Source organism: Mauremys reevesii, linkage group 18 (genome assembly GCF_016161935.1).
Source record: "Mauremys reevesii isolate NIE-2019 linkage group 18, ASM1616193v1, whole genome shotgun sequence".
Lineage (NCBI taxonomy): Eukaryota > Metazoa > Chordata > Testudines > Geoemydidae > Mauremys > Mauremys reevesii.
This window is the reverse complement of record NC_052640.1, coordinates 17408307-17432415: the sequence shown is the minus strand read 5'-3', so window position 1 is coordinate 17432415 and position 24109 is coordinate 17408307. Positions and strand designations below refer to the sequence as shown.

The following is a 24109-nucleotide window of genomic DNA, read 5'->3' as shown; positions in this document are numbered from 1 at the left end:
GCTCCTCCCCCTCCCGTTTATGCGCGCGCGCCCCCCTCCGCCTCTGTCTCCTCACAGCAGCGGCGAGCGGGCCTGGGAGCGGGCGGCAGCGGGTCCCTCTGAGCGCAGCGGCCGCGCGGGCACCGGAGGCGACCACATCCCCCTTTCCGTAGCGGTTCCCGGCACGGAGAACATGGCGGCGGTATCGGGGGCCGGGGCTGCGGGCGGCTCGGCCAACCCCGGGGGTCCGGAGATGGTGCGGGGCCAGGTGTTCGATGTGGGGCCCCGCTACATCAACCTCTCCTACATCGGGGAGGGGGCCTACGGCATGGTCTGGTGAGTACCGGCCGGGGAGCCGAGCCGAGCCGGGGCAGCGCCTTACCCCGCCCGCCCGGCCGCAGCCTCTCCCGGGGGCTAGGGAACAGCCCGCGGCCCCAGCCTCTTGGCCCTCCCGCCGGGGCTTAAGCATCTCCGCCTCCTGCTCCCCTTCCCTGCTTGCTGCTGCCTCTGAGCGCCGATTGCTGCCCCTGCCCCGCCTCCTGCTGCTGCCTCTGACCCCCGATTGCTTCCCCTGCCCAGCTGCCCTCCTCTCTGCCTCCTAGCCCCAGTCGCTGCCCCTTCCTTCTCCAGTCCTGATTCAAGCCTTAATTATTCTTTTCCGTTTATTGGCTCTTGGGTTGGTTTCACTTTTTTTCCCCTTCATTCTTGGTGGTGTTTGATATGTGTCTAAAATGGAAAAGGTAACCAAAATCATGACTGTGACTGATTATAAACACTAGGGCTCACCTTGTATGCCCCAGGACCACACTGGGTAAACAAAAAAAGAGACTCTGTGTGTAGGAATTATTACCCCCAATTCTCTCTTCTTTGCTTGTGATTTGCCACCCCTCCAATAATGGCAAGTCACTTTGTCTAGCCTAGTAAACCTCATATATTGGTGAAATTTTTCTTTGTTATAGTTGAAACTGTTTTGTGTCACAGAGACTTCCAGTGAAACACATTAAAACACAAACATGTATGCAAGTGAATGTGTGCGCTCAACTATTTGACATTGTCTGTCTTAATCAGGCTGTAAGAATGATGGTAAATGCACAGATGTATTTGAGCAAGTTAAGGTGTTTATCTCCTACTAGTGTAGTGAGATTGGGTTGAACGGATGCATATATGTGGGTGGCAGCATGGTCCAGGGGCTAGGATACAAGAGTATCTCTGCCTTGCTCTGTGACCTTGCTTAAATCATTTATCCTATTTGTGTCTGTCTTTCCATCTGTAAAATGGATTAAAGAAATTTACCTCCTGAATTGATTTCAAGTTTGTAAATGAAACAGGATAACTTTCCTCCAAACCATATGCTGATTTTCCTTCGGAATGCACTTTGTCTTTCTATGATATTTCATTTTTAAAAGACAAGGTATGTTTTGAAATAAATTTGGTTCATCACTTTTAGTTATATTCAATTTTTTTTTACGTCTATAACCTTTAATTTAGGGGTTGAATTATGCTGACTTTTGATGGCTCTATGAGAGGCAGTCACTTTGTACTTCAGAATTTAAGCTTTCATTTAGGCCTGGATTCACCAAGGAGTTCGTATGCTTAAGTGCTTTTACTGGATTGTGACATTAGCCCTTTTAGCTGTGGTGATAACTCTCAAAATGTGATTTGAGGTCCTGTTTATACTTGTACCAATTTTTTGTACAAATTATTTGTACCAATGCAGATACACTGATGTAAATCATCAAGGTGGATGCACTGTACAGATTTTAATACGAGGCTTGTGTTAGTGCATTTTATCTCAGAAACCAGAATAAGCCTCAGTAGTGCAAGCCTAGTTTTACACCTGTTCAGCATATCTAGTCTGAGGGGTTTGCGCCAGTATAGCTGCACTAGTACAAATACCCTTGGTGTAGATAGACTGTAAATGTAAACCAACACATTGACATCTGTCTGAGGTTGAAGATCACCTCTTAGAAGTAATATTTGAGGCTTATACTGCCCTATTTATCTAAGTGGGAATGGTGACAGTTAATTTAGCTTCAAACGTTTCTATTTCACTACTGATCAAAAGCTGCAAGAAATATTACGAAGGGTACACAGTCTACTGGTAACATCCTTTTTCGGCTTTACAGGTGAATGGGGGTGTGTGGTTTGTGGGCAGGACTAGGGAGCATATCACTATTCCTCCCCCCCCCCCCAACTTGATCTCTGGTTAGTGGCTTGAGATAAAACCTTAAGTTTTCCATTTCACCTCAAACAATGTCTGTATTAATGACAGGTGTTTTTGGACCAAAATAAAAATGTTAAACCCTACTGATCCAAATGCATTATGGTTTGTTGAGCTGCTGTATTCCCTCTATGAAGTTAAAGCATTCACTATATCAGATATTAATTTCTTAATTGCTGTTGTTCAATACAGTCTCAAGTGTGAAAGGACGTGAAACAAACATTTATAAATTTGTATTGCATATTTGATAAGGAAAGTGTTGGATTGTATGTGTCCTAGTGAGATGTCATAGCAACTAATGTTTGCTAGCATGTAGGACACAAACTGCTATGATTACATAAGATTACTTACAAGCAACTAGAAGTACATTCATTATGCAGATTGACACTTGATGTTTCATGCTTTGCATATGCAGCTTTCCAAGCAAAGCAAGGCAGTTCTTACAGTGTGGAGGCATTTTCATTGGCGTGAGGTGAAGATGTCAGATTTTTTTTAATTATTTTTTTTGCAAGCTTCAGAAGTAGATTTACTAATTTTAGCTCATTGAAAAATTATAAAGCTATGGTACTAAAGTCTTGCGACTCTAGACTAAGTTAATATATAACATTTGAGAGACCATATTTATCAGTATATAGTGTCATGGCTTCATAATGCGGAAATGTAAAGGACTGGAGTGTTGTGAAAGCTACCTGGTGTGTTTTTCATAACCTCTCATTATATTTGTAAATTATCCAAGCTGTGAGTTCAATTAAACCAGCATTCTCTCATGGCCCACGTTAGTCTTTTTTTTGATCTTGTAGCAAAGTTAAATTGAAGCAGCAGTCACTTTAACCTTCCATGACAAGATAGTGATATTGTAAACATGACTTCACAGCTGGGTCAAGCAGAGAGTTGAGTATGTTCAGAAGCAAAGCCTTAATCAATACAAATCTGAAACAATAGTTAAGGAAAGATAGGAAAATACTGGTCAAGTTAGCTGCTTGTATAAATGTTCTCACATTCAAACTTTCTGTAGTCTGAAAAACTCTAGAGATAATAGTTAAATGCTTTCCTTTAACTCAATCATCCATAGCCAGGTCAGGATTTTGAGTAAAAACAGAGTTATTAGAGCTATATGTCAAATAAAATATTATTGAAAAAGCACACCTATATTTTAGAGAGTAAAGGAGGATAAATTATATATTGATTTGAGAGGTAATTTTAGAGGAACCTGTGTCTTAACCTTATGCCCATAAATTTAAACTCTGTAATTTTCAAAGGTTATATTTTTGCCAACATGACACATTCTGTCTCTATTGTCTCCAAGGGCTAGATTCTGTCCTTTTACCTGTTTGATTCATGTTCAGATCGTGCTATCGGAGAACAGGACCGGAGCTTGACTGGCTCAGCCTGAGCATAGGGGAAATGTTTACCAAAGGATGGTTCTCTTCCCCAACAGTCAACCAGGGAAGTCAAGAGGGGAAGAAAGCTGAAAACTAGTCACCAGTTACAGCCTGATCCTGGCACAGGTTAAAGGAGACTAGGGGCTGCCTCACTCATGCCTGCTGGCTGTGGTCCCTAAGGGGCTGACTATAAACTACTTGGCGATAACTAGAAACGCTCCCACCGCTCCCCCACTGTGGCCCCATGGGATTTGCTCTCCTTCCTCTGCGTATTCCTCCATGCTGAGGGAATACTCAGCAGGAAAACTTGCAGGAGTTTTCTGTTCCCTTTGTGCCACCTACGTAGCACACAGGGCAGAAGTACCCTAAACAATTGATTGTGGCCCCTTGACTGTTTTGAGATTAGTTTGACCCTCTGGCTCAACAGGATGGACATCATCTGTCTACAGACACTGTCTTATGTCTAAGGCTATGTCTACACTGCGGATCTTACAACGGCACAGCTGCGCCGTTGTAAGGTCTTCTGTGTAGCCACTCTGTGCTGGTGGGAGAGAGCTCTCCTGCCAGCATAATTAAACCACCCCCAGTGAATGGCGGTGGCTATGTCAGGTGGGAGACAAAAGCACAAAAGTGCTAGTGTAGACAGAGCCTAAGTTGACTTAAAGCTTCACACCGTCATAAAAGGAAAAATATACTAGTATCAATCCATTTTCATCTTTTTAGAGAAAATACTTCTAATATAAATCTTAGAAAGTGGTCTCTCCATAATCTCTCTAATCTTAAATCCCTTTATGAATCAACTTCTTCAAGAAAAAGGATGGATGTTTTAAATGAAATGTATGACAATTCTTCACATAAAATTTCCTAGTGGGTCAATTCTAGTGGGATTAATAGGAAACATTTGTTCTAAACTGAGATTATTGATAATAATTACTTCTCAACTAGAATAGTTATGTTTTAAACATTCAACTTAACAGTTGTTCCAACAGTTTATATGGTACTTAGATTATATGGTATCAGCGACTCAAAGATATACACCTCTACTCCGATATAACGCTGTCCTCGGGAGCCTAAAAATCTTACCATGTTATAGGTGAAACCGTGCTATATTGAACTTGCTTTGATCTGCCGGCGTGCGCAGCCCTGCCCCCTGGAGCACTGCTTTACCGTGTTGTATCCGAATTCGTGTTATATCGGGTCGCGTTATATCAGGGTAGAGGTGTACATAACAGTTGCAATCACAACATGCTGTTTCCAAGCTATTGGAACCAACAGATATGGGATTTGATCATTCTTTTAAATATTTATCTTTTATTCTCAATTACAAACATTTATATTTTAACTAACATAAAATATTTGTGGTTGTGGCAATACTTCATGCACACAGATGCTGGGTAAATTTTGATGGGATGTAGAGGGCTTCCAAAAAACAAAACACCCGACCCTACATGCATCGCCACTAAACAGTCCTTTTCAAAAATAAAAAAAAGAAGAATTTTAAACATTCAGTTAAATGATTATCTTGTCAGTTCCCATTGACAAAGTGGATAATGTGTAGTTTATATTCAAAAATTTAAAAAAAGATACATTACAATGATCTGTCTTCACCAGAGTGTCTAGGTGTTTGCAGGATCAGGGCCTATGTGGGTAACAGTGAAACATCGTACATTTCACAATCATTTATATAAACTAGGAAAGATTTTCAGTAAAACTTTCATTTACAGTAAACGTAGGTAAAGAGTCAGACAGAAATGTGACTTAGATTGGCAGTGTCCCTTTATTGAAATTTAAAAGGACTATTAACTGGAGTTGTTTTTTGTTTAAGATGAAGGGCATGTATGGCAACAAGAGGAAAAAATGGACATAAAACACTTCCATGTATGTTAATTGAACTAATTAATGGTAACAATCATGAGTATGTATGGCTACTTTACTCAAGGTTGTTTGAGAGTTACAGTCCTGGGAATTTTTATTATATAGAATTTTAGTTAATTGTTGCACTTTGGTAATTTGCACACCGTATTCATTTGCAATATTATCTTTGATTTTTGGACCTTTTAGGTATGAAACAGCAAAAAAACAAATAAAACAAGAAAATTGAAGTGGATACTCTGTTCTTACAGACCATTTCAAGAGCAGTAGAGTATAACATTTACAAGTATGTGCCATTCTAGAAATACGAGGACAAATTCTGTTGTCCCTGGAGTTCCCACAGCCTGTCAGGGAAGCAGGCAAAGTTGCCACCAGAACTACTTTCCTCTCTCCCCTGTGTTGCAGCAGATGGACAGTGGGGAGCTGCTAAGGTAGGTGTAGCAGGGAAGGGACAGTAGCCATCTTTATCCACATCAGCACTCTCTATCCACATCAGCGCTGCTCCCTAATGCCGCAGGAGAGGTGGTGGAAAGTAGCACCCCCTTCCACCTGTCCACAGTAAGAGAACAGCTCAAACTCTTGAGTTTAAAAGTCAGGAGTGCAGCTCAGGGAATATGTTCTTGTTTCATAATCAGATATACTTTTTCTTAATACACTGGCCCATGAGGGCCACAGGCTACTCTGCTGCTATAGACCATTGTGCCTTTTTTCAAGGTGAGGAAGTGAAGCTTGTATAGAAAGAATTTATACCTCCTACTTATTTGAGTAGGAGTATAATCTTAATGTCAATTGGAAAATAGCATCTTATCAATTTAGCACATAATGACACTTGTATACTGGTGCGCGGTCTCGGATTCTTCAACTGCTTTGTTGGAACTAGAATTCATTGATTATTTTCATAAAATTCTTTCTCACTACATCTTGCAGGTTGGCATTAAAGTTGGATGTTGCTGTCTTTAATTAGAAAATATTTGTTATTGAATATTGGCATTGAAAGGTGTCTTTATAACAAACATATTTCAATGGAGGGTATTTAAAATAACTAACATCTAAAAAGATTGTGCTAGTAAATGGTTATAGTGCTATTTATAGCAGCATTGTTCCTTCTAAGCTACGCAGTTAAAGAAAATGGAGAAACAAGGTTTTTGTTAAAGAAAAAAACATTTTTTAACTCACATCAACTCAAACTTGAACTATACCTGAAATGTAGTAGATGGCCGTTACAGTCCCAGGCAATTTCAACTTAAGATTTATAGGAAAGCCACCAGTGAGTAGTAGTATTTTATAGTTTTATTTGTCAAGAATGGAAGTTTATTATTTGTTTTATGGGAGTGACTAGAGGCCCCAATCAGTATTGGTGTTTCATTGCTTTCATTCTGTATTTATACAGCACTGAGAAGTATACCCTCTTCCGAAGAGAGTGCCATCTAAATAGACCAGATTCCACCCTCCTACTCCCACCCCAAAGAGAGTAACTGATAGTCAAACAAAACCTAGGTAACATATAACGGATACAGAACTTGTTGGTTATATTTCACACACCCTTTTCTTCTGTAGCTTATTTTGAATGAGAAATTGAGATTTTTACTGTGAATTCCATTTTTACCCTTCCATTGTGGCCCTTCTATTTGTTGTCCTGTACCATTATTACCTCTGTCTTCCTCTTATAGCTGGCAATGCACTAATTACCTTTGGCCAAGTGGGCCTTGTGTAGTTCTTTTTATATCAGTGAGCTGCCTGATGGGTCAGCCAACAAAGAGCACTTTGCAAGATGTGGCCCACACACCCTTGTTCCCAATTCCTGCCTTTTCTTAAGCAAAGACATGCTGTCATTTTTGTTTCTCCAAGATCACAGGAAGCCAAAGCTGTTGAATGAAATGCTTTTTGGTTTCTGCAGTTCTTCTGGGATATTTATTTTCTGGTTATTTTAAAAACCAATTTCAGTGCAAGTTTTTTTTGTTAATAACTTTACAATATTGATAGGTAACTTTCTCAGTATATACTTGACCTTTTTTTACATTCCATGGTCCAGTTTGCAAGCATTTTGTCTTTTTGCTTATCAAGTCATACGGCAACTTTAACATATGTACTTAATGGATATTGGTGGTGGTGGTATAACTAAAACTGGAAGATGTTTGTTGGTGCAGGTTGTATTGCAAAGACAGAACCCGACATGTATGTTGTAGACAGCTTTGTTAAAACCTAGCAGTTGTGTAGTTTGGGTATTAGTATTTGCTATTTCTGAAATACCATTATAGTTCTGGGCACAGCTTGGGTTTTAGATTTTAAAAAAAATCCCAAAAGACTATGTAAGGCATGCTACCTTGCATTCCCATATAATCTACAGTAAGCTTGGTGTTTGCGGGGAAAACCTAGCTAGTAGGTCAAATGGGAGGAGAGTCCAGAAACTACACCTAGTGGAAAAATTAGATGTGTGTATCTATCACCTTCTTCTAAATGAGGTAAAGTTCAGGCTCAGGTATATTTTTTACTGGACTGAATCCCAGGGTCAAGGGCTTTCTATTGAGAATTACCTGCCTCTAGATCTTGTTTGATAGAGGTGAAGCTTACAATTAAAGTGGGGAAGTCAAAGTTATTGTGGCTAGATATAGGAAAGGTTAAGGTTTGTAGATGTTATTGTAGATGGTAATGTGCTCTGTTAGCTGAAGCTTCTGAGTGATAGTCAAGATTATCTCTGGGTTCATTGCAGTATTCTGGCCTAAAGATAATGGGTGTGAAAGAATGTGTGAATACATCATCTGACAATCGAGTATGCTTTGGGGGTTTGGGCTGATATTTTGGTGTGTTTTCGTCACTGCATATCGTTTACAATCTAGTAGCAGCCAGGAATCTCTCTCTAAGATACAACTACTCTCAGTAGTAGGTAGGGCCATATTTAAGAGAATAGACATGGACCTCAGGTTCTCAAAATGCTTCCTCTTCTGCTCAGCTTCACTTCTATTATCCAAGGTGAGCATAAGCCAACTGTCTTTCATCCAGGTTTCTATCTCTGACATCCAAAGAGCAAGGGAGGAACCACTTAGTGTGGTTGAGGTGAAAAGAAGATACAGAGCTGAGCCATCAGCATATTGATCCTCTTACATCTCTCAATCCTTAGTTATATTCAAGCATTGAAGAAAGGAGGTATCAAGACTGATTCTTGAGGTACATCATAACTTACAGTCTTCAGGCAGGAAGGCCAGTTTTCCGCTCAGCATTTGCTGGGATTTTTTGTAAGGAATGAATGGAACAACTTTTAAAGCTGTTCTGTCCTTTGTCTCCTCCCTCGTGCGCCCCCTCCCCCAACAGTCTCATGGTCATCAGTGAATCTCATGTTCAACAATAAAGGTAGGCTTGGCAGAATTTGTGGGGTTGGTTGTTTTTGTTGTTTTTTGTAATTTCAGTGGTTGATATCGATGTTTGTTTATATCAATTCAAATTTTTACAGTTGTAGGAAGTTATGGTAGACACTGAGATTCAAAAAATTAAAGCTTTATAACCATTAAAACACACATTGTTAGTGTCACATGTCAAAATATACAAACTAAGTATCCTTAATTCAAACTCTTAAGTTCTCAAGCAGCATTTTTCTTACTTCACCAATCTGTAAATTTCTATCATCGATGGAAATATTTTTTTTCATCAGTTTGTTTTTGTATGGTGAAATCAACATTTACCAATAAAAATCTAATCATTCCAAGCCTAAATATCGGGTATAATTTTTTAAAAGTGTCTAAGTGACATAGGTAGGTAAGTCTCATTGTAAGTCAGCATGACTTGTGTTTCTGCATCACTTAGGCCCTTTTGAAAATCCCATCAATAAAAAGCAGCTGAAAGATCTAGTAGTATGTGTAAAGAAACCTGTTGTCACTAAAACTGATGCTGTTTCTGTGCTGTGGCTAGATCTAAAGCCTGTCTAGGATCCAAAAGCTTGGAAGATTAAGATCTGTTGGATTTGGTCTGCCATCACTTTCTCAGTGACCACTTCCAGAAAGAATAGGTCAGATCTTTGGTGATAATTGGCAAGAACACTAATATGAAAGAATAGTTCTTTGAGTACATGCCAGATGAAAGCATGTTTATTCACTGGACACTTTATCTCCCCTAGGGAGGCCATAATTATCCCTCCCAATAATAAGTTCAAACATTTTTCACTGGCTTTCTCTGGCCTAGCAGGCTATATCTCTAACTCAAATGTCTGGGTGGACTTTAGTGCCTCCACAATTTCAAAATTGGATGATAGTACGGGATGGAAAGTAGTTTGTTTTTGTTTCCCTTTCCTTTGACATCGCTTCCCAGCTGTGGAGAGACTGTCCTTAAACAAATTGTTCTTGTTTCTGAGATATATTCAAAGCCCCTTGCTGTGAGATACTTTCAACTTGGACCTGGTGAAGACAATTGGAGTTAATCAGACTAATCACATGGAATAGTTTCTCTTGTCAAGATTTTGTGGATGCTGTAATGGAGAAGCAAGACATCTTGTTCCTTGTGGCTCTGGCATAAGAATGTTCTGTTGCAGTGATTCATATTCCATGTTTGTACATCTGTCTACAACATTCCAGTGCCCTCCCCTCTTATTTCTGTCTCAAGTTGCTGGTTAATAATGGTGGCTTGTGAGGCTGATGCAGAGAGAGGAGGCTCCTAAAGAATAAGAGCGTGGATGGTTTTGTGCAATAGGTGATTGTAGTGCTCTACTATGCTGTTCATACTGATCAGGAGGCAGTGTCATAAAATAGTTGCTGGTTCCTCCTTAGAGCTTGCCGCACTTCAATGGTAGACAAAATTATTTGTGTGTGTAGGTCAGGGGTAGGCAACCTTCAGGAGTGCTGTGCCGAGTCTTAATTTATTCACTCTGATTTAAGGTTTCACGTGCCAGTAATACATTTTAACGTTTTTAGAAGGTCTCTTTCTGTAAGTCTATAATATATAACTAAACTATTGTTGTATGTAAAGTAAATAAGGCTTTTAAAATGTTTAAGAAGCTTCATTTAAAATTAAATTAAAACGCAGAGCCTCCCGGACTGGTGGCCAGGACCAGTGTGAGTGCCACTGAAAATCAGCTCGTGTGCCGACTTCGGCACCCGTGCCATAGGTTGCCTACCTCTGGTGTAGGTGTAGCTTGTAACAGGACATTAATAGAACTTTCTTTTAGCACATTTCAGATGGTCAAGTTTTAGAATTTTCCATGATAGCTTAAGATTATCTTCTTGTCCATTTGGAAACAAATAAAAAACTTATTGAAGTTTCTAAACTCAGTTGTTCAATAGTACCTAAATCATATAAAAATAATGCTTTTTCTGGAATTTGTTAAATTCAGTCTACTTATTTTGATATTTTTTGCAAAATATTGAAAAATACTTTGTTGCTGATAAAGTAAATAGAATTGAGTTAGAATCTCTGTTGCATGGTAAAGTAATTCATCTTTTTTTTTTATGGGTATATTTTAAGTACTGGGAACTTGCAATTAGATTTGCAGTGTACAATATGTAATTAGTTCATCTCCCAGTTTTCCCTTTTCTCTAAATTAGCAGCTGTTACTGCAGCACCTTGCTTCCTGCTTAGTTGGAGGGCAAATAGCTCCCTTAATGGCAGATACTGATGTAGTATCCTGAATTAAGCGCCATGAAGTAGATTGAGTACTGCAAATCAGTATGCCCAATCTTCTCTGGAATTTAATGTACCACATGACACAGTAAAACATTTCTTAAATATTGTATTTTGAATGTATCTGCATATGTGACTGCTTTGAAACAGTGAAATACATAGTAAAAGGAAATAAGTTTTCTGCCAAAGATGAATGCTGAGAGATACATTTTAAATAGTGTAGACATTCTTGATTTTTGCAGGTGGAAGACTAGTGGCAGTTATTTCACAGCTAATACAGTAATACACAGTTTTCTTTCTTGTCAGTGTGAATATGGCAGACTCATTCTTAGGCTGCACTCACTGATGTCTGGCCTCTTACTCTGCGATAATGATAATGGGGTAAGGGGAAAGCCCAAGTACTCTTGTAAATTAAATTACTGAATGGAATTTTTTCATTATTCACAGAACAACGTATACCTGTGATTTAATGTCATTTTGTACTGAACTGCTGTGAATATTTTTACACATAAATGTAAAAAGATTGTGTGTAATTATATAATGAATTTTAAAAATTGCTATAGTAAGACTTTCTTGGATTTTAAATAGCACAATTCAGGTATGAGACCTAAATAAAATAGAACAGGGGTCGGCAACCTTTCAGAAGTGGTGTGCCGAGTCTTCATTTATTCACTCTAATTTAAGGTTTCGCATGCCAGTAATACATTTTAATGTTTTTAGAAGGTCTCTTTCTATAAGTCTATAATATATAACTAAACTATTGTTGTATGTAAAGTAAATAAGGTTTTAAAAATGTTTAAGAAGCTTCATTTAAAATTAACATAAAATGCAGAGCCCCCTGGGACCGGTGGCCAGGACCCGGGCAGTGTGAGTGCCGCTGAAAATCAGCTCGCGTGCTGCCTTTGGCATGCGTGCCATAGGTTGCCTAGCCCTGAAATAGAATATACAAATTAATTTTGTCCCCTTTTTCTTTTGGAAGCTTCAAAATGTGTGTGCTACCCCAAGGAGATGTTACAGTTGGGCTTGAAAAGTTTAGTAGACATATCAGCTGAAGAACTTTACCTGCTAGCTGAAGGTAGATAGAAAAGATGATGGGGATTGTGCAAGAGGTGAAGAGCTCTACTACTCTAACCCTTTTTAAGCATGTGGTCATCCTGCAAGTAACTCCAGTGCTTGCCCTTGATTCTGCATGCAGATTTCCAAGGGTAAGGAATCACTGTTACAAAACTGACCAGTGTCTTGATATCACTGTTACGAAACTGACCAGTGTCTTGATATCACTTTGCTGCTATTTGGCTGATCTAAGAAAAGCAGCAGAGGCACTGGAGCAATCTTTCTGCAGACTGAGGAAGTCAGCGCTGCATTTCACATTTGGAAGGTTGTCTTCACAACCATAATGGTTAGAAACTTAATTTCATTTTTTTTAAATAGAAGCTTAATTTCTGCAGAAACTGATCAGCTTTCATTGAGGGATGAAATATAGTTTGGTTATGTTTAACTTCATAAAGGGGACTTAAAAAGGAGGAAGCTAGGCAAAAGACCCTAAAATCAAATGTAAAGAAGTTGAAATCCTTAGGTTTGGCATAGATACTACTCTAAGGAAACAGTAATAGTGTCAGAATGCATGTAAACCTCTAAACAAGAAAGGGAATCAGGAAGCAATAAGTAAATCAGTATGACTAAATAGAAAGGTTCAGGAAGTTAAAGCCAGATATCCATTAGGCTTTCCATTTTCTGAAGAAGTCAATTAAAAGGAGTATAAGCTACAGCAGGCAAAAAGCAAGAAGGAACTTGGGAGAGTAAAGATGGAATTTTAATAGCAAATAGCTAAAGGTATAGAAACAAATAAGAAATGATTTATGTATGATGCTGGAAGTTTGCATGAGAATTTGATAGGTCTCCTGGAGAAAGAAGATCAACTAAGAAAGACACATTCTAGAGAAGCTAACTGATTTCTTTGCATCAGTCATCATAACAGAGTGGTGAGGTGATGTAACTCTTTTCTGGTAGCAGTGATAAGGCACATTCAGAGATTGAGATATCAAAAAAGGAGTTTCTGGAACAAATAAACCGAAAGCAACGAGTCACCTGGTCCCAAACACCCAATGTTAAGAAGGAATTTAAGAAGTAAATGCATGAGCTACTAGTAAAAATGACTTCTCATTGAAATGAACTGCTATCTCGGATAGTAGCCAGTATTGCACTTCTATTTTTAAAAATAAGTGCTAGGGGCAGTCTGAGGAATTAGACCAGTATGCTTTTCTTCTGTACTCGATAAATTGGTTAAAATAATCATAAATAGAATTATAACAGCTAGATTCCTAACATCCCGTTTGCTTTTTTGACCGCCTCTGCACACTGCGTGGACATCTTCAGAGAACTATCCACGATGACTACAACGAGTCAGGAAAAAGATCTTGGAGTCATCATGGATAGTTCTCTGAAGATGTCCACACAGTGTGCAGAGGTGGTCAAAAAAGCAAACGGGATGTTAGGAATAATTAAAAAGGGATAGAGAATAAGATTGAGAATATATTATTGCCCTTATATAAATCCATGGTACGCCCACATCTCGAATACTGTGTATAGATGTGGTCTCCTCACCTCAAAAAAGATATTCTAGCACTAGAAAAGGTTCAGAAAAGGGCAACTAAAATGATTAGGGGTTTGGAGAGAGTCCCATACGAGGAAAGATTAGAGGCTAGGACTCTTCAGCTTGAAAAAGAGAAGACTAAGGGGGGATATGATAGAGGTATATAAAATCATGAGTGATGTGGAGAAAGTGGATAAGGAAAAGTTATTTACTTATTCCCATAATACAAGAACTAGGGGTCACCAAATGAAATTAATAGGAAGCAGGTTTAAAACAAATAAAAGGAAGTTCTTCTTCATGCAGTGCACAGTCAACTTGTGGAACTCCTTACCTGAGGAGGTTGTGAAGGCTAGGACTATAACAATGTTTAAAAGGGGACTGGATAAATTCATGGTGGCTAAGTCCATAAATGGCTATTAGCTAGGATGGGTAAGAATGGTGTCCCTAGCCTCTGTTCGTCAGAGGATGGAGATGGATGGCAGGAGAGAGATCACTTGATCATTGCCTGTTAGGTTCACTCCCTCTGGGGCACCTGGCATTGGCCACTGTCGGTAGACAGATACTGGGCTAGATGGACCTTTGGTCTGACCTGGTACGGCCGTTCTTATGTAGAAGAGCCAGCTCTGATGGAGTTTAACAAGCACAGCGTCTGTAAAGGAAAACCCTGCCTCCTGAATCTAGAATTCTTAGACTTCTTTGAACAGGACAATAAAATAATAGATAAAAGACAACTTACTGATCCAACTTATATGGACTTTCAAAAGAGTTTTAATAAAATCCCTCACAAGAGGGTAAAGCAACTAAGTAGACATAGTGTGAAAGACAATATACAATAATGAATCAGAAACTGCCTAAGAGATCAAAAACAGAGTGTCAAGGTTCCTCCCCCACTCTGAACTTTAGGGTACAGATGTGCGGACCTGCATGGACACTTCTAAGCTTAATTACTAGCTTAGATCTGGTAACACTGCCACCATCCAGGAATTTCAGTGTCTGGATCACTTTCTGTCCCCCCAAAACCTTCCCCTCCCTGGGCAGCCTTGAGAGGCTTTTTCACCAAGTTCCAGGTGAACACCGATCCAACCCCTTGGATCTTAACCCAAGGAGAATTTAACCATCCCCCCTCCCTTCCCCCACCAATTCCTGGTGAGTCCAGATCCAATCCCCTTGGATCTTAACACAAGGGAAAAAATCAATCAGCTTCTTAAAAAGAAAATTTTTACCTTTCTTTCTTTAATTAAAAGTTATCTCTGTAAAATCAGGATGGAAAATACTTTACAGGGTAATCAGATTCATATAGCCCAGAGGAACCTCCTCTAGCCTTAGGTTCAAAGTTACAGCAAACAGAGGTAAAATCCTCTCAGCAAAAAGGAACATTTACAAGTTGAGAAAACAAAAATAAGACTAACACGCCTTGCCTTGCTATTACTTACAAGTTTGAAACATGAGAGACTGATTCAGAAAGATTTGGAGAGCCTGGATTGATGTATGGTCCCTCTTAGTCCTAAGAGCAAACAACCCCCAAACAAAGAGCACAAACAAAAGACTTCCCTCCACCAAGATTTTAAAGTATCTTGTCCCTTTATTGGTACTCTGGTCAGGTGTCAGCCAGGTTTACTGAGCTTCTTAATCCTTTACAGGTAAAAGAGACATTAACCCTTAACTATCTGTTTATGACACAGAGTAAGGATAACTGGTCAATTTTATCATGAGAAAATGTCAGCAGAAGGGTGTCAGAAGTTTCTATACTAGAATTGGTGTTTAATGATCTGGAAAAAGGGATGACCAGTGAGGTGGCAAAATTTGCAGATTATTTAGGCTAGTCCACATAAGAACGGCCGTACCGGGTCAGACCAAAGGTCCATCTAGCCCAGTATCTGTCTACTGACAGTGGCCAATGCCAGGTGCCCCAGGGGGAGTGAACCTAACAGGCAATGATCAAGTGATCTCTCTCCTGCCATCCATCTCCATCCTCTGACAAACAGAGGCTAGGGACACCATTCCTTACCCATCCTGGCTAATAGCCATTTATGGACTTCACCACCATAAATTTATCCAGTTCTCTTTTAAATCCTGTTATAGTCCTAGCCTTCACAACCTCCTCAGGTAAGGAGTTCCACAAGTTGACTGTGCGCTGCGTGAAGAACTTCCTTTTATTTGTTTTAAACCTGCTGCCTATTAATTTCATTTGGTAACCCCTAGTTCTTGTATTATGGGAATAAGTAAATAACTTTTCCTTATCCACTTTCTCCACATCACTCATGATTTTATAGACCTCTATCATATCCCCTCTTAGTTTCCTCTTTTCCAAGCTGAAGAGTCCTAGCCTCTTTAATCTTTCCTGGGAGAATACTGTGGAACTTCAGAAGGACCTAACAGAGCTAGGTGAATGGTCAACATAATGGCAGATAATATTCAAAGTTGAGAAATTCAGGGTAATGCCCACTGGGGGTAAACTATTTGAACTTCTCACCTTAGTGGGTTCTGAATTATGTGCATCATCTTGGAGGAAAAAACAGGAATCATGCATCAGGAATCAATAAAATGAACAAAATGTTAGAATGTATAAGTAATGGGACTAAGAATAATACAAAAATATTATTATAATGTTCTACAAATCAGTGGTAAATCACCTGGAATACTGTGTTCAGTTCTGGTCACTGCATCTCAAAAAGGATGTTTCAGAAATCGAGGGGGTTTAGAGATGAACAACAAGAAGAATTAGAGGTATGGGAAAACTCATGTGAAGAGAGTAAAAATATTGGTACTGTTCTTGAGGGGACATGCTAAAAGGATACAAAATAATGAATGGTATAGAGAAGGTTTATCTGGGAACTTGTTTATCTTTTCTCCTTGTATAGGAAGACGTGGATGTCAATGAAATTAGAAAGTGGCAGATTCAAAACTGATAAAAGGAAATACTGTTGCACATAATTCACAGTCAGACAGGAATTCCTTGCTTCAGGAAATCATTGAGGCCAAGAGCTTAGCAGGATTTTTTTTTTAAAAGGATTAGACATCTTTATAGATTATTCTTACAACAGCAATAGCTAGAGTTAATATTAAAAAGAGATCTTTGGAAGGGATATAAACCCTCAAGCTTTGGGGAGTAACCCAATCTCTAATTATTGGCAATAACTCTCCCTGGGGGCAGGTTATTACATAACAGCCTGCTGCAGAGTTTCTTCCTCTGAAGAAGCTGATACTGGTCACTGTTGGAGATAAAATATCGCAATACATAGGCCACTTGTCTGATACCGCATGGTAACTCCTACGCTCCACATTTGCCAGGGAAAGCTTCACATTCACCACTGGCAAGTATCTTACAGTAGGTGACAACTGGATGCCATAAGTGGATGAAAAAAACTGAGGAGAGGACAGGTGAGGGGCAAGGTAACAGTAAAACAACCATATCTTAGCACAGTGAACATCAGTTATGGTTTGTCACCTACCTAGCCATTGTCAGCTACTACTGTTTTGTTCAGACAAATCCACCTTTTCCTCAAAGGTGCCTAACTTGTCTTTGGCAAACACCCTGACTACTCTGGAGGTAGGGGAGGAATCTTCTACTGAGTCATATATTCCTCCTTCCTCTTAATTTTGTAGAACCATGGGGCAGTCTTTTGCCATAAGGTATCCCAACTTTGAGATCTGAGCTGTCTCTGGGGAAAGCAGAGAGGCATGCCCAGAATTTGACAGCTGAGACCAACTACCCTAGTGCCTCAAGAGGCAGGTCTCTTCCTACTCAGTCTGACTGTGACACCTGGTGCAGAGGTGTTATGGGAGATGCTTGACAAACGCTGCTGTGGGAGTAGTATGCCCCACTACCTGCCTAAAATCCCATTAGTTTTGGAGCTTGGAAGAGGGGTGAGAAGGGCCTGGTCACTCTTTCCTAAACTCCAGGTCAGAATTCAGGAGGGCAACTGAGTCAGGGTTAAATCAGGAGCAAAGTGTGAATACTTGTTTCTTCCCAAATCTGAGGATACTCTCTTCTTGATCACTTTGCTCAGCCTCTAGTACTACTTTATAGGATAGAAGGGCTTTTCTTCTGGGCATGTTCCTGATTTCTGAGGCTGAAAGTTGTATGGGACAAGCGGGGCCAGATTAGGACTGCCACAGAAGGGGCCAGATCTGCTTTGCAGTTACTTTAAAGCTCTGTGTACTACAGATTTCCTTTGCTGCCATCATTGCAGCCAAAGTTCCTGTTTCACCCTGAGATAGCAGAAGATGGGTCGACCGCTGAATACCCAAAGACTAGAAATCTTCTGTGGGGTAGAGCTACCAGTGTAGTGAGAAACATTGGCCCTAGCTGGGCTCCTTATAGGATGAAAGAGTTAAAATAAATCCTTGGCCCTTATCTTATTAAAATGTAAATAGTTATTGTATTACTTCAAGTAGTGCATGGTAATTTGTATTTGTAGTAATGCAAAATTGCACAAAGACAAATGTTTGAATTAATAGATATGCTCAGAAGGGCCCATGGAATGTGCATTCATGTTTGTGCTGGCTCAGTATTGAAAACTTTACTGCTGCAGGGCAGAAAATCTTACGTACTTCATGAGTGTGTGATTAAAAGGGAACTTTTTTTTCTTCTCAATCACACTTTCATTTTAGAAATTCAAAAAATATAATCACTCCTGTTAGAAAAGAAGTACGGGGTTTGAAAGTAGTCTGAATTTTAAGTACTCTCATGTTTCTACTGTTTTTTTTCCTCCAGTAAGTGCTAGTAAATGTTAAGTATACATTTTTCACTGTAATTACAAAATCCAGTTTATATACTATTGGCTTTCAGTAACCTATGTGGAGGATGGTGGAAGGAGGAGCTGCAATAATTACACACATCAATAGATGATTAAAATATGCTGAATTCTAATTTTTTTGATTTTGTATCCTCTGGGGAAAATGTAAAAGTATGTGAGATGTGTGTTCCTATGGCTATGTAATATATATATATATATGTCATTGGAATAACAAATGGAGCCTCAAGCCTGAGATTTTTTTAGAAGCTAGTATTCTTCAACAGCTCTGTTTTCTGAGTTATTGATACACATATTAGTTATTTCCACGTGGCATGCATAGATCCTCAGTTTCAAAGAGAGGAAGAAGCAGAACTGTATCAAATAACTAGTGCTCCAGTTCTAGAATATTTTTGTTTTTATACTTTCATGTTTGCAATAGAAACATCAGCTTTGATTGTGCTCTGCTGCTCTGGAGAAGTGACTGGTGCTAATACTAAATATACTGTATTAAAAGTTGCTATTTAATACTAGACTGCTAATGTTTATATCTTTACTCTGTTTTATTTTTGCTCTATAGTTACACAATTAGATCCTGTTTCACAGGTGCTGAGCACCTGTTGCTCTTCTTGAAGTTAATGAACTCTGAGTTCTTGGCACCTTTGAAAATTATGCTCCAGATATATTTATGAAATAGTATTGAAAGTTTTTGCATTATTCTGGAAACAAATGTAAATATCTAAAGGTGAACTTTAAACTTTCTTCTCTAAATATGAATTTGCCAACTTTTCTGTGCTGCTATCTGTTCCTCTCTTCTCTGTCCTTTCCCAACAGCTTTATATAAGGGATGGGTAAAAAAAAGAATTTTTTTATGAATACACTTAATCTCTCACAGCAACAATTCCTTTTACTTTTTAAAGGTAAAATCTAAACAAGATAGATTAATGTTAACTATATTGTTTAGCATTAGTTAATTTCTTTCTGAATGCAAAACTACAGTATTTAATTTCAAAGTTCACAAACAAGCTTAAAGGACAGTTTAATAGCTATCTCTAAAAATAGCCTATTAAGTTTGCATTTTAAAAACTTGAAGTGAACACTGTGGTTGATATTTTTATAAACTGAAGTCCATTTAAATGATACAAATTTATCTAAAATACAAACATTTTCAGACATTCCTTTCTTCTAAAGCAAGCACTGATTCTACAAAGCAATGCTTATAAAAATGGTTTAAGTAGTATAATCCTTCCTGTTGAAGTTTTATCTTCAAAGTTGATATGAACAGGTGGGAAATTAACATTAACATTAGACATTTAGGGTTGTGGACAAAAAAGCACATTCAGTGATATAACAAAACTTTATTCAATTTTAGATAGAAAGTTTGCAAATGCTCTTTCAGAAGTGTGAAATATTTTTTTCCATGACACTTTTGTCATCTTCCATTCATTACTCTTTGAGGAGAAAATATGTATGCGGACAAATAATAAAAACTAGCTCCTTTTATGCAATGAAACCAACTAATACTAGAAAATAAAATCTTTTGAATAAGTGTAAAATGGCTGACAAATCTAAATTAAAAATTTTGAGTAACTTTTGTCGAAAATCCATGAAACAACTGTGTGATACAATGGGTAGAATACAGTATTATTTTTTCTTACAAGCAAAGGCTTAAGTTTAATCTTTTTACAGTGAAAGTTGGCCTAAATGTCAGTGTTGCAGTAGGTGACCAGACAGCAAATGTGAAAAATCGGGACAAGGGGTGGGTGGTAATAGGAGCCTATATAAGAAAAAGACCCAAATATCGGGACTGTCCCTATAAAATCGGGACATCTGGTCACCCTACTGTTGCAGAGATACCTAGGATTGAGTTAAATGCAGACTCAATCAAAAGGATAGATGTATTTGTTAAAGCTCAATTTCCATTTTTTCCGAGAATGGCTTGACCAGCTGGAATTATTTTCTGTTTTCCTATCATAGTTATTAACAGTGTCATTCTGTATTTCAGTGAGTTTCTTATCACTGGACATGCCCTTGGAGTCTTGTTGCCAAGGTAACACTAGGCTACAGATAAAACAAATCTTGCTCTAAACTCCCAATCAGCCATTATTTAGTTTTCTATGTAATTATTTAAATAAATGACAGGCTGATTGGGAGTTTAGAACAGTGTGTGTCACCTGTAGTTTTGTAGATTGTGTGTATATAACTTCTTAACTATCAGGTTGCAAAACTCCCTGTGGGGGGTGAATATTCTTCCCACACCATCTTCCCTAAGGATCCATGCTGGGCTGGGTTGGGCTGGAAGGCAAAATGAGGTGAAGAAGAAGCCGGGGAAGGACTGAGGGTGCTGACAGACTAGGCAGTTTATCTGTGGTTGTATGAGGAAACAGTCTTCTCTGTGGGTGAGACCACTGCCAGGAATTGGCTTCCTTCCCAGTGGCAGCTGCAACATGCTCTCACTTGTTCCAATTCTTCTCCATAAGAAACATGTGAGGAGTAGAAATGGGTGGGTGAACATGTTGCCGCTGCTGGTGGTAGAAGGAGCTAAATTTTAGTAGTAGGCCCATCCTGTACAGAGGAAGACTTTTCCTTTTTGAGCAGCAGTAGTTAATGAGGAATGGGGTACCCGTTAAAGGCTCAGCTTAGTAGTGAGGATGCATTCTGTCAGCTCCGCATGTGGAGCTGTGTATGCTTTTGCTCAGTACATTGTCAGAAGGGTGCCCTAAGGCTAGGCTTTTAAACAAGAAATGAAAGTAAAGATTGTAAAAGGGAGAAATCTGTTTTTAAAAATTGCCTGTTAAAACTTCTTGGCTTATAAATATTACTTGTCTAACTGAAAGTTACTTGCTCAACTGAGATCAATAGAGATTAGATATTTGCAAAATATTTAATAGCTCAACTCTTTAAAAAAATTTGAATATTAAGGAATGTAGTGTTAAATATATAAAGGTATTCAATCCAAAGCAAATCTCTGTTTAATATAATCGCCAGAGCTTGAAATTTGGAATAACATTGTGTATAAAATTAGGAACTTTGTTCAGTAGTTGCAAAATATCTGCATTTAAAATTATCATGGTACAATTAAAGAGCACTCACAGCCATATGCTTGCATCAACTTGTAAAGCTGAACATTAACGGGGGAAAAAAAGGTTTGTTTATCTGTCATCTTTGAATGTGCTTAAAGTATTAGTAACTAGGTTCATTGCAATTATGAGTAACACATACAAACCATTACAGGAAGGGGGTTTGCACTACTTGTAATGAAGATGAACTGTATGCCAGTTGACAAACAGAATGATAAGCTAACTTAAGAACTCAAGGGTATAGACTAGCAGTTTCCACCTGAGAATCCCAAAAGAACTTTGAACACTGATTATTGCTCACAGAACCCTTGTGAGGATTGGTATGCTAAATATTGCCCCATTTTGCAGGTAGGCATCCTAATTTTTCATCCTGTGATGAAAGCTAATGGTGGTCAACAAGTTCTCTTCTTCAGAAGGCAGTCACAGTAAATCTAGTCTGGAGAAAATGTAAACAGTTGATGATGATGGTGCTTTCTCACTGAAGAAGTGAGCTGCTCTATGGAATTTTTTTGTCAATTTAATTAATACTTGTAGACTGTCATTTCTGGAGAGGAAGATCCTTATCCACTGAAATAGACAGTATGGGTATTATCAGCATAAGCTTCTTCACCAATTAGTTTCTCAGCAATGATCTGAGAGAGGAATGAGGTAGTTGTGGTGAGGGGTAGAGACCATCTTAAGGACTGAAGAGATGTTTCAGTCCTTGGCCTATTTTCTGAGACTCCCAACAAGAATTCCAAATATGGTAATTTTGTAATGTTTATGCTAGTCCACTGTGCAGTGGACTGAGACCACCATCTTATTTCGCAATAAGTATCCATTTCTACTTGAGCCAACCCAGGCTGTTTGAATCAGTTTAGAGGTGAAAGTGGCCAGGTGTTCAATCTAATGCTCCAAGATAGAACTTTGTTTACTACTATTAAGTTAATAACTTAACTTGCAAGCTTCTTAAGGTAGGGACACTGTCTTCTGTTGTATATGCTGACAAACATGCTGTTGGTGAAAACATTGAGGGACTGGAAATCCATCTACTTATTTCAACAATTTTAATAAAGACCTTCAGTGTCTTAGAATACATGTCTAGTAAAGAGGTACTGGTATGTTCCTGTGTAAGTTCTGTGACTCTTTTGCAATAATCACTCAAAGGGGCCACATTTCTGTGTGAGAGACGTATTAACTTGGTATTCAACAGATTCTCTGTGTAGCTACATTATTCACATTACTACCAATATGCTGCAAAGGCAAATGTGCACCCACTCATACAACTAGAGTAGTGTTATCACTCAGGTTGCCAATGTAAGAAAAAAAAATCCTCTATTACACTTAATTGCACAGGAATGAAACAAAGTTTGAGACAATATAACTGATCACAAGTCAGTTTCCTTTATCGCTAGCTTCCATTTCATTTGTGCTTTTGTGAGCTTACACAGGCTGTGTGGCAATAACAGAAATGCATACTTAGTAATTACATTAGTGTGATGAGATCCTTTGATATGAAGAGAAAAGTGACTATGTGCAAGATGTACACTAAAGAGGAAACTGATTACATCTTTACCACATGTACCCTGCTTTTTCCACCCTGCCTTCATACAGTACATGGTAGTACTGTCTAAAAGGGAGAATTGTGTTTTTACTGTTTTATTTTTTAATCTAATCTAAACTTCTTGCCCAGCTTGCTAGGAAAGTGTTTCATGAAATGTAAATGAAATTATTGAACTACAGCATATCAAAATTTGATATTTTGAATTGATAAAAATTAGTGATTCTGTGAAAGGAAAGAAGGAATTTCTGCTTTCCGGGAGAATAAATACTGTTATCCCACAAATAACTGACTGTGTTCATTTGAAAAAGCAAAAACATCAGTACTGTTTATTAAAGCTTGAGAACGAAATGTGTGTTTCATAAATAGAAAATGTTATATATTTAAGCAACTTCAGTTGCCTAATACTGGTCATGAAATATTCCTAAAACAATTTGCTTCCTCTTTCTCTGTCACATATTTGTCATCCATGTGCTGTGAAATAAGTGTAGGCTCTTTATTGTGAGAGGACAAATACAGAGGGGGAAGTAGGTGATCTGTGTACACTGATGAAATGAGCCAGGCTAAGATTTCTTCTGTTCATTCCTAAATAGGCTCATTCGGTCTTCAAAATTTCTGGTTCAGTCTGATGTATACACACAAGAGGGCTGAATTAAGGTTGTACTGGTAACCTAAATTGACTATCTTGTAAGTGCTTGATTTTTGCAAACATAATGTTCATTTAATGTAGTGTTTTATATGCAGTAGTACTGTAGTGTCTGAAATGTGCCCTCCATGCTTCCAAGTAATCTCTCTTGGGGTGGGAGAGTGGTTAATATAGCCAGCCATGTTCTTGAATTCCTTTTGAGGTCCTTTCTCCTGAGCATCTATTCTCTGTAGCTCTACTCCAGCTGATCAGAAGATACTCAGACCTCTCAGCAGAGTGGGCCCACTGATGAGAACCTCAAGGAACTTTTTGATTGTTTATGGAAAAAATTGTTGGGCCTGTTGATTGAGTGGCCTAAATTTTTAGCAGCTCTCTCTGATTTAACACAACTTTTTAAACCCCTAATTGTTTTAATTGGAATTAAAAACAAAACAAAAAACCCTACTGTGGAACCAT

The 24109-nt window shown here is 38.6% G+C and overlaps 1 protein-coding gene across 2 annotated transcripts in view; it reads left to right on the top strand.

The window, feature by feature from the left end:
* The window catches only part of MAPK1 (mitogen-activated protein kinase 1), a 49998-nt gene continuing 25889 nt past the window's right edge, over positions 1 to 24109 (top strand). The window contains exon 1 of one of the 2 annotated variants that reach the window (XM_039505060.1): positions 1 to 315. In XM_039505060.1, the coding sequence (XP_039360994.1) occupies positions 20 to 315 (296 nt within the window). In that variant the 5' untranslated portion in view covers positions 1 to 19. The remainder of the gene's footprint in view (positions 316 to 24109) is intronic. The other variant, XM_039505059.1, reaches the window with a different exon arrangement.